Below are 10,493 nucleotides of genomic sequence, written 5' to 3' on the forward strand. Positions count from 1 at the left end.
CCTCCAGTAAAACAGGGCCCTACAGCTGCATGAACCTAGACTTAAAAGGCTGAGGGCGGCACCTCTCCCCAACCCGGCTAGGGTCAGGAAACAGGCCACGGCTTAGGGCGAGGGTTTTATAGGAGAAAGGACCGGTCCGACCGAGAATTAGCAGCTGGATTAAACCGCCTTCCTCCCGCAGGGGCATGAAGGCCAGCCTCCTCCAAACCCCCAGCCCTCCGTCCTCCCCCAGCTCCAGCTGGGCGGCTAAGGAGGGAGGGGAGCCGGCGGGCTGCCCCCGCGGGGCAGTGCCAACCTTTGGAGCTGCGGGCGGGCCCGGGGGGCCGGGCTGGCGCTGCTCTATATAAGCGGAGCGCGGGGCGCGGAGGCTCGGCCGCCAGGGGCAAGGTAAAGGGAGTGGCTTACACCGGCGGCGGTGGCGGTGATTGCGGCGCTCGTGGCGAGCCGGCCGCCTTCATCCCCGGCTCCCTGCCGGCCGGCCGGAGCAGGAGGCGCGGGGCTGGAGCAGAGAGGGGCGGAGCGCAGCGCTAAGCCCCCAGGCCGGGGCGCGCCGCTGCCATGGGGCGCTACTCGGGGAAGACCTGCCGCCTGATCTTCATGCTAGTGCTGACCGCCGGCTTCTTCGTGGCCGAGCTGGTCTCCGGCTACCTGGGCAACTCCATCGCGCTGGTGTCGGACTCGTTCAACATGCTCTCCGACCTCATCTCGCTCTGCGTGGGCATCGCCACCGGGCGCATCGCCCGCCGCGCCCAGCGGGGCGCCCGCGCCACCTTCGGCTACGGCCGCGCCGAGGCGGTGGGGGCGCTGAGCAACGCCGTCTTCCTCACCGCCCTCTGCTTCACCATCCTGGTGGAGGCGGTGCTGCGCCTGGCCCGGCCCGAGCGCATCGACGGCCCCGAGCTGGTGCTCATCGTGGGGGCGCTCGGCCTGGCCGTCAACCTGGTGGGGCTGCTCATCTTCCAGGACTGGGCCTCCTGCTGCGGCCGCTGCCGCCCGCAGCCCCGCGCCGCCCTTGGGGAGCAGCTCCAGGGGGTGCCCGGCCCCGGGCTGGAGGATGCGTCTTTGGGGGAGTGCCAGGACGCGGCTAAAGCAGGTGCCTTTCTGTTGCCTCCTAGCTCGCTCATGGATCCCTCCGGCTCCTCTCCCAGCTCGTTCCTGCCTCTGTCTTCTTCCATTCCTCTGCGTTCCCCTCTCCCTTTTCCCATTCTGCCTCCCCCTGCCCTTTCTCCTTCTCTCTCTCTCGCTCCGTTCTGGCCCTCTCCCCCCTCTCCTCTTTCCCACCCTCTCCCCTTTTAATCTGTAGCTCAAAACTGGGTGATTTTCTAAAAGCCTCTTGCTCTAGGAATTATTTGGGGGCAGTTGTATGGCATGTGTTAAACGGGAGGTCAGACTAGATGATCACGGTGGCCCCTCTGGCCTTGGAATCTATGAACCTTCCCTTTTCTATGTTCTTTCTGGCTGCATCCCCTCATCCCGCCTCTTTTATTTCATTTTCCCCTGTTCTATGTTTTCGTTGTTATTGTTAGTAGTTGTGACTATTCTCTCTATCCCCCAAGGGAAGAGTCACAACTTTAAAATAAATAGGCAACATCCTCTTGTCTGTTGTTTGTGGTGAAATCTCCTCCAAAGTGCTTTAATGGTAACTGCAGAGTGAACAAAGTCCATGCAGACATGCTACATATTTTAGGCTTGTATGTATAGTATACTGTATGTTTGAAATGTGCAGGGAAAGAACTGTCATTAATTAAAGAACTGTTGGCCAGAAACTGACCTTTTTTGGGGTTTTTTTTGTTTGTTTCTCTTTAAAATAAGTTGGTGTTGAGAAGATTGGTGTGTTTTTTTTTCTCTGTTTGTAGAATTTATACACAACACAGGGTTTCTTCTTTGAATGCAGGTGATTCCTTGAACATCCAAAAAAGGCCTGACGAGCAGATAGTACAGAAAAAAGAGAAAAAGTCTGAAGCTTTGAACATCAGAGGTACAATGACTATTTTTAAAAAGACTTTTCAACTAGAGCTGGTCAAAATTTTCCAAATTTCATTTTTTTTTTTTTTTATATTTTCAGAATTCCAATGGAAAAAAAGGGGAAAGGATAATAGATTTCACAATTTTTGACCAACTCTGGTTTGTTTTTTGTTTATGTTCTTAGGCCAGATCCTCAAATGAAATGGCAATGATTATTTCAGCAAAATCAATGGAACATATGAAGATCTGGCCCTTTGTGTGTGCGTTCAAATTTTAAATTTTAATTGAAGATGAAGCTGCTTAAAAAGGTGTAAAGTCTCTTCCATTAATTTTAACTAATTGAAGTTCCCATGCTCTTCTTTTCTGTCTACATTTTAGATATTTCTTGAGTGTCATTACCATAGTATTTCAGTACTTTTAGTCAAAGGGCTTGAGCACAGTTTCTATAAAGACTGGTGTCAGTGGTTCCCCATAGTCAATTGGGTAAGGGGTGCTGAAGAATGATATAGCATAGTGGTTCTGCAGCCCAGTTGTTCTGTGGACTGCTTCCTGACAGAGACCCTCTTACAGACCCACCTCTCCTCCTAGCAGCTCAGTCCTCACATTTGTTTCTCAAAATGCTTCTTTCTGCCCAGAAAGAACTCCACAGACCTCTGAATATCTGCAGAATCAAGTATGTTAATTAAACTGTTCTTAAAGGTAACCTGCATGCACTTAAAAACAAACAAAACTAATTAGCTATGTGGCTAAATTCTGAAGACCCCAAATGTATCCAGAGAATAAGTAATTTTAAAGATACCTTTTATTTAAAAACAACAAAGAAATCCATCAAAACACTATTAAAAATGTTAAGCAAATATTTTTTCCAGATTTTTCTTGGTCACAGATCATTGTCTCTTGCACTAATGTGATGTTCCCACATCCATTATGCAGGTAGTGTCAAGTGGATCCAACGTAAGAAGTGGCCAGGTCAGGTGAGTGTCTGTTTTTAGTATATGGTAAAGATTTGTGCAGTGTTTTCATTATTATGCTAATGTAAAAATGTATTTTGCAAAACTGCACCATATGCTAAAACAGTGGCGCTTACTTGAACTTCTAGGGGTCAGCTTCAGCAACCTTCCACGGTGAATGTGATACCCTCAAAATACTACATGCTAGTATACCTGGCGCACTCCAGTGTGCATTTTAAGCACTGTATCTTCTGATCCTGTTCAGAGTAGATTCAGTTGACATGGAGCTCAAAACTTGAGCTGCACTGAGCAGCCCAGACTCATTAGGGCTCCTAATATTGTTAATACCAGAGGAGCTGAATCAATATTACAATGGTGAGACATTTTTAGAAGATTTCCCTAGTGTAGACATCCACAGTTAGCATCCTGGAATTATAGGGAAATTGCATTTTGTCCATCCCTTTTATCAGCATAGCAGTAAACTCTGAGTTACATGCTCAAGTCCAATTTAATTTTAAATGGAATGCAGTGAGGCTTCCACTGTTACTGCAGCTAAAACTGCAGTCAGGACCCTGGGGACCTGTAGGCGGCCGATTGCTCTGGAGAACCAAAAGGGAGAATTCTCTTGATCCTACCAGGAAGAAACTTGTTTCATCTGAAAGTTAGTACTTAATGAGTAGTTAGTTCTTGAGTGATTCAAGGCAGTTTAATGATATTGCCTTCCCTTCCCATATGGAGTATCAGCATTTGGGCCCAGAACTGGCAAGGAGCGGTAGCAAAGACAGCATTCTCAGCCTTAGCGAGTTTAGTGTCTTTTACATCACTGCAAAGGGAAAGCTCTCAGTTGAGCATTGATAGGTTTCAGAGGGAGCTATATGCAGCCATCCTAGTTGAGAGGGAGATTATGTAGGAGTGAAGTTTTTAAGATTGGGTGAAAAAGGAAAGACTCAGAGGAAGCAACTCCACGTATCCCCCTGCCACCCAAAAAAAAAAAATTGATAAGTTAATCTTATAAAAGTAGAGCAGTTATAGTCTAACATGGGTTGCATTAAAATGCAAGCTTGGATGGGAGAGATTGTTAGAAAGCGCATTGAGGGAAAGATGCTTAAACTTGCAAAAAGGAAACAGAAGAATCTAAGGTTACTGTGCAAGTGTAGCAAGCACATTACCTTACTCAATGCAATACATAGGGCTAGCCTAGAGAGGGATTAAAAGGGTCTTTTAAAATGCATACACTTTTCTCTTTTTTTTTTCTTTACCTTCTGTGCCCATGGAATTAAGTAGAAGAGCTGCATGGGGTGTTTTCCAAACTTGCAATAGCACAAATACTTATACTAAAAGAGGTGAAACCAAGTTGCAAATTTTGCATCCTGCTGAGTTGTTTTCAAACTCTCAGGGCAAAAGGATTGGGGAGGGATGTGTGTGTGTGTTTGTGTGTTAATTTGGCCTATAATAGAGCTAGGTGAGTTATGAAGCTCAGATCAGGATCCAAACTTGTCCAATGTCTGGAGATGTTTGGATCTGTGGTTTTGGTTCAGGCCCATCTCTGTATCATGTGTATTTAGAGGGTTTCCTCCTCCAAAGTGAGTGTTATCTATATTGTTGCTAACGTTTCAGAACTCAGCAAGGTCATAGAACTGCTATCAAGGAGAATAATTAATTGAGCTACTTAGGAGAGAAGTGGACTATGTGCCTCTATTAGTAGCTCAGTTATTTGATCTTTTATAATCATGATCAATAATATATGAATTGATCACCACCCTTTATAGGTGTGTCCAGCTCTTAGTAAGCTCCAACAATTCAATTAAAAACATTGTATGTTGGCATGCTGTCTAGTGCTAACATCTATGGACCTGTTGTATAGCCTAAACATTTAATAACCCACCAAAATACAGGTTTTCAGGTTCAGGTTTAGTCCCATTCCCACACTACCACAATTGTTTTATTCTCAAAGATGATACAGGCTTTCTATCTGATCATGGTAATAATTTCCTAAATGCTGCAGTTTCATGTCGAACAAAATAAATCAAGTCTGTAACAGTTCATTTAGATTTCCCCCTCCCCAATGACGGCTAATGTAAAACTGTGTTATGCTTATTTCAGGTGTTCTTTTACATGTGATGGGAGATGCACTTGGATCTGTGGTTGTGGTAGTTGCTGCTGCAATATTCTATGCACTTCCTTTGGATGCCAATACTCCATGTAACTGGCAGTGTTACATTGATCCAAGCCTGACAATAATTATGGTGATCATCATTTTGTCCTCTGCCTTCCCGCTTATCAAAGAGACTGCAACCACTTTGCTGCAGATGGTTCCCAAAGGTGTTAATATGCAAGTACTGAGTAAGTCAAATTTGTTGTTGAGTTCTTATTTTTTTTAATGACATACTTTAGTGCCAGTGTTATTTCTGGAATGACATGTTTGGATTATATACTCATAGCAGCTCTAAGTTCTCAAGAACTGTGAGAAATGGAGTCACATGTTTGTGTCCTAGCAACATGACTCAAATCTCTGTGGATTAGTTAAAGTATGCATTTTGAGAATGTGGTACTCCAACAATACATAAAAAATACCAGACCTTGAGCAGTTAAACAAACAATCTCCACAAAATATTATTAATGGAACAACACTGAGTTATAATAGTAACATACAACTATATTGCCTACAACTACTTGTAAAACCTTACACGCATATCTTAGGTGGATAAGCCTGAATAGGTTTCTTTCCTCATGGGCTGTGGCTTTTAGACACCGTTCCTCATAATACCCACAAACTGGCAATTGGCCCCTCCAACAACCCCTTTAAATTATTTTCTCTTATCTTTTCTAGCGGAAAGATTAACTGATGTGCCAGGGGTTAGCAGCCTTCATGAGGTGCATGTCTGGGAACTGGCAGGTGGGAAGAATATTGCTACTCTTCATGTCAAGTGCCAAACCACTTCTTACCAAGATGCTGCTTATAAAATGCGGGAGGTTTTCCACGAAGCAGGGATCCATTCTGTGACCATCCAACCGGAGTACATTGACAACAAGACCTCTGAGCTAATGTGCAGCTCACCCTGTATCTCGAAAGCATGTGCTTCTCAGATGTGTTGCCCTCAGCAGGAAACTCCACTTACTATTGAGAATGGTTATTCTGAGAAAAATGGCCTTCCCCCAGCACTGCATAAAGACAATAGTTTAAATAAATATGGTGTTGAAATTCCTATTGAGCATACACTGGCAGGGAATGGAATTAAAAATATAGACAATTGTAAAAAATCAGGAGATGACAAATCATATATATGCAGTACACACTTTTAAACAGTTAATGTTACACTTCATTATCTCTGTACAGAACAAAACCTAATGGCCGAAAAGTAAGAGGCCATTGGTTGGAGATGAAGGGTGTGTTGGAAAAGCCATCTGTGTTGTAGCTATAAACCAAAACATATGTAAAAACCTGTTATCTAAAATAAGGATTGTCATCTTCGTTTTTTGCATTCACCTAAAATAGCTGTAATGCAATTTAACACTAATTTCTTGACCTAACTAGATGGGAGTTTTTATTTTTAGAGTGTAACATGTGTATTACAGTGCAGACTGATGCTTGCAGTTTATAGCCAATGACACTAGGAATTAAATCCGGCCTTTTTATTGAAAAGGGCTGTTTAATGAAAGCCCCGTAGTGAGCTGATGATTGTACTGGATTGAAGTGTTGTATCATCATAAAGGAATTTAGTAGATATGTTTTTCACGAATCCTTAAACTCAGTTTACGTAGTCAGGAGCTTTCAGTTATAACAATAACTCTTGTGCTTCTGAACTGTGAGCCTGTGAATGAAATCAAAGTGTCTGATAGCTGGAAAACACACTCAGGAATGTTTGACTTGCATTATTTTCTGGACTGCTGCTTGTTTTTAGGGGATGGAGTAGAAGCTGATTTCTTGCCTCACTAATAACAGTAATTTTTTAACCTTAGTATATTTATTACTGATGAGCATATAAAATACACTTCCCGACATAAAGCACAGGAACATTTGTTAATTAATATTGTATGAGGATTGTATCTGCTCTAGTAAATGGAAATGCAGACACTTATCCAATTAATTCTATTGTTGTTCACCATTTTGATTGTAAATCTCAATTTGTTTTGCTGACCAAAATAATTGTAATAACTACATTGGGTCTAATTCATCAGATTAGGTGGGAATGACTGTGATTTCTTTAACATTCAATATCTCAGATGTCATTCATAATGAATAAATAAGCTCATGTTACATATTCATGAATAGCTTTGATTCTGCAATTCCATTCTTTTCAGTAAGACACAGTCCAACCTTTTGTTTATTAAGAAAGCCCCTTAACATTTGATATACAATTTTTATGCTTAAAGTGAGCTTTTTAAAAACCACTGGGAGTTTATTCCCTTGATTTTTATCACGATAGCTTCTTTGGATTCATTTGAAAATGTTAAGCCTGTCCTTCCATACCCCTTCTGCCACTGCCATAGAGGTATATTTCAAAATGTTGTGTTATGTGCACAAATTCCATTACCACTGGGGAATGTACCCTCCCAGTTGTTTTTTTGGAATTCATTCTCAGGTGTTTTGAGGAAAATCAAGATGTCTCACCAGAGAACCAGTGTTGGGATGAGTCCTGGGCTGAGTCCATTTGTCCAAGAGGGAACCCTAGAAGCTACCCACCCTGACTGGGAATGCTACTCGACATTGCCATGTTAGGCAGCTCATGATCAGAACCTTCAAAATGGGCTCACTGTCAAAAACAGCCTTTCAGTATCTTACTGACCCAGGTTAGTTAGTTACTTATTTGGTGGCCCATAATTCAGCATTACCTTGCTAATGATGGGCAAAGAGATTTTGTGCCTGGTCTGGTAAATTTCCAGGATCTGTAGGTAAGGCTGGCTTGAAAGTAGCACTCCCATATTTAGTACAAACAATTGCCTCTTCTTAAGATAATCTTAAAGGCAAGACTTAATAAAGGGTACAACAGGGTTTCTCACTGTTTGAGAACTTCCCTTTTCTGAAAGAGCCATTGAAATCAACATAGCAAATAATACCCATTTCAGATATATATTTACCCCTTTTAAGCAGCTTTTATCTCTTGAGTAAATAGATATATTTTTATTAAGTAGATGAACCTACATGTTGATATTGCAGTCTTTTTGGCCCAGTCATCCCATTGATGTCAATGGGAGGTTTTGGTGTAAGGATAGCAGGGTCATGCTGCAAGGGTGTTGCACAAAATGGTAAGTCATGAAACAACATCTTTTTATACTGCTCTGCCTTTTAAAAGAATACGGCATGAGCTTAAGACAGCCTTTGCTTCTGTTGGGTTGTTATGTAACTAAGATGTTATTTAAATTTAGTTTCCTTTCTATCTAACTAACTTATTTATATTTCCTTTTGAGGCTTGAAAAAGAAACGGCAAAATCTTTCCCCCAAAATAAGTACTAGAATAATGGAACTTTAAAATTAGTATGATGGAACTTAAAAAAAAAAAAAATCACACCTTCACACTTCTGTGCATACATCTTAAATCAGGTTACCATGTTTTATGACAAGTCTGAAAGATTGGTTGTCAGTATTGTTTATTACTCTGGAATTACAGAAAACTAATAAATGTGTAATGTTTTGGTGTTCACTTATATAGACCATCTTTCTCTTTTCCCATCCAATGCTTGCTAAAATGGTGGTTACCTATTTTTCAGGTTCTTTGAAGTATTTTAACCTGAATGTATAGTGAAGTAATTCTCTTCGACTTGTATACTTACCCAAGAATATGCTGTATCTGTGACCTATGATTAGATAAGGAAATATCAGGGACTATAGAAATCTTCAGGTACAGAAATCAAATGGCTTCAGCCTTTGCTTTATTGGAACAAAATCTGTTTAAATTACTTGAAAGCATTTAATTCTGAAGATGGGCCTTGCCTTCTCTCGGTAGGGAGGATGAGCACTTTCAGGATAGTAGCAGGACAGGAAACCTGGTAGAATCAATTTTTTGCCTTTATTTAAGATTATACTACACAATATTTTCTTCCTCAACTTCTTCACTCCCTTACGAAACTAGTTATAATGGTTGCTCATGTTGCTTTTCTTTCTGAGTAACTAAACCTGTTAGATATTTGATGTGAAGAGATTTCCCTTAAATTCCTGTGGTATCTCTTTTAACTCTCTTAATTTGTTTACCTGATTGTTTGTTTCAAGTATTTTATTCATCCTTATCCACAGACCCTTATTCTGAGTCATATATAGTAGGTTAGCACATTTTCGCATACATTCCCTTTTGATTTCTTTAGTTCCATTACATTTTTCTGCATTCAGTTACCTACAATTTCCTATCTGCCTGTTCTTCCAGGTACGTCTGATTGGGGGTGCTCTGCTCACCCCTTCCTCATTTACTGCCCTCCATACCACATCAGATTGTCCTCTTTAGCACCTCTCTCAACTTTCCTCCTTCCAGTTTGTCATAGCTTCCTATAGTGAATGAAATCTCTTAAAAGACAGATGGCATTCAACTAGTCATCCATCTCCTTCCTCCATCCTGAACTGCTTTCAACTCATAAGCACCCTCTGAATGTGATATCTAATCTAGTTCTTTATCCACTTACCCAGCTCACTCCTGTGCCATATTTATTCACTGTATTTGCAGATTAGTTTTTTGGGGCCAGATCTTTAACTGGAGTAAATTAATATAACTCCATTAACTTCAGTGGAGTTATGCTCTCATTTTCCACTTGAGGATCTGGCCCAAAAGTTTGTGAATTCATGTTCTCAATCAGTTTTCTGTGTTCTCGCTTTATGATCATAGCCATACTGCTTATATTTTTTCTTTCTCCCAATACATTTTCTAAACTTGTTTGTCATCTTGCCCCTATTTTTCTTTGTAAAGAGTAAGAGAGGGAATTCAGTTAACTTATTCTTAGATGGGCCTCCCTCGGGTTACTCAGTTTTCATCTGACATCTTACTCTTTGTTTTCTATAGGAAGATACTTATTTTGACCTCTTCTGCAGCCATTTTTCAGTCTCTTTGGCTTTGAGAGTTTATTCCTTGTTGTCTGAAGTTTTTTACACACATTTTTTTTGCTAGCTATCTGCTTCTCCTATTCCTGTCTTACAGCTTGCATGTGCCTTTTTCATTCCGATTTAACTTTTGCACTCCTCACTCATTGAAATTGACCTTTTCTTGCCTCTTCTCTGTGCTTATTGCTAGATATCAAACTACTGTAAATTAATCTTAGAACATTTTTAATTCTCCCTGATGACAGGATTTTTTGTATTTCCCCCCTGTTCTGACTACACCATTCCCTTTCTCAACATTCCAGTGTCTTCCAAACTTTTTTTTTTCTTTTTTTCTGGAATTCAGCCTTATTTTTTTCTGTTTTGAGTTTGCTATAGTTCTAACTACAAGACTAAGCATCAGTAATCTTTATTATTTTTAGGGTGCTATCATCTGATCATCCTTCCTGTTACTACATTTGAAAATGTTTCCCTTTAATGATTTAGTGGTTTACACACTTTTCCTCTCATGGGGAGGAGAAGACCTTAAAAACTAAATTATTGCAAGCAAGCTATCT

At 41.2% G+C, this 10,493-nt stretch overlaps 1 protein-coding gene across 1 annotated transcript; it reads left to right on the plus strand.

Annotated features, from left to right (window-relative positions):
• Positions 1 to 558: 558 nt before the first annotated feature.
• SLC30A10 (solute carrier family 30 member 10) lies at positions 559 to 6,389 on the plus strand. The gene is made up of 4 exons (XM_067564941.1): positions 559 to 1,151; positions 1,875 to 1,978; positions 5,019 to 5,258; positions 5,746 to 6,389. Exons 1-4 carry the CDS (start codon positions 559 to 561, stop codon positions 6,216 to 6,218), a joined length of 1,410 nt encoding a protein of 469 aa, XP_067421042.1. The 3' UTR covers positions 6,219 to 6,389.
• The last annotated feature ends 4,104 nt before the right edge of the window (positions 6,390 to 10,493 follow it).

The sequence above is a fragment of the Emydura macquarii genome, unplaced genomic scaffold (assembly GCF_026122565.2).
Source record: "Emydura macquarii macquarii isolate MOO-44397 ecotype Brisbane River unplaced genomic scaffold, CSIRO-AGI_Emac_v2 contig_2676, whole genome shotgun sequence".
NCBI classification, from domain to species: Eukaryota; Metazoa; Chordata; order Testudines; family Chelidae; genus Emydura; species Emydura macquarii.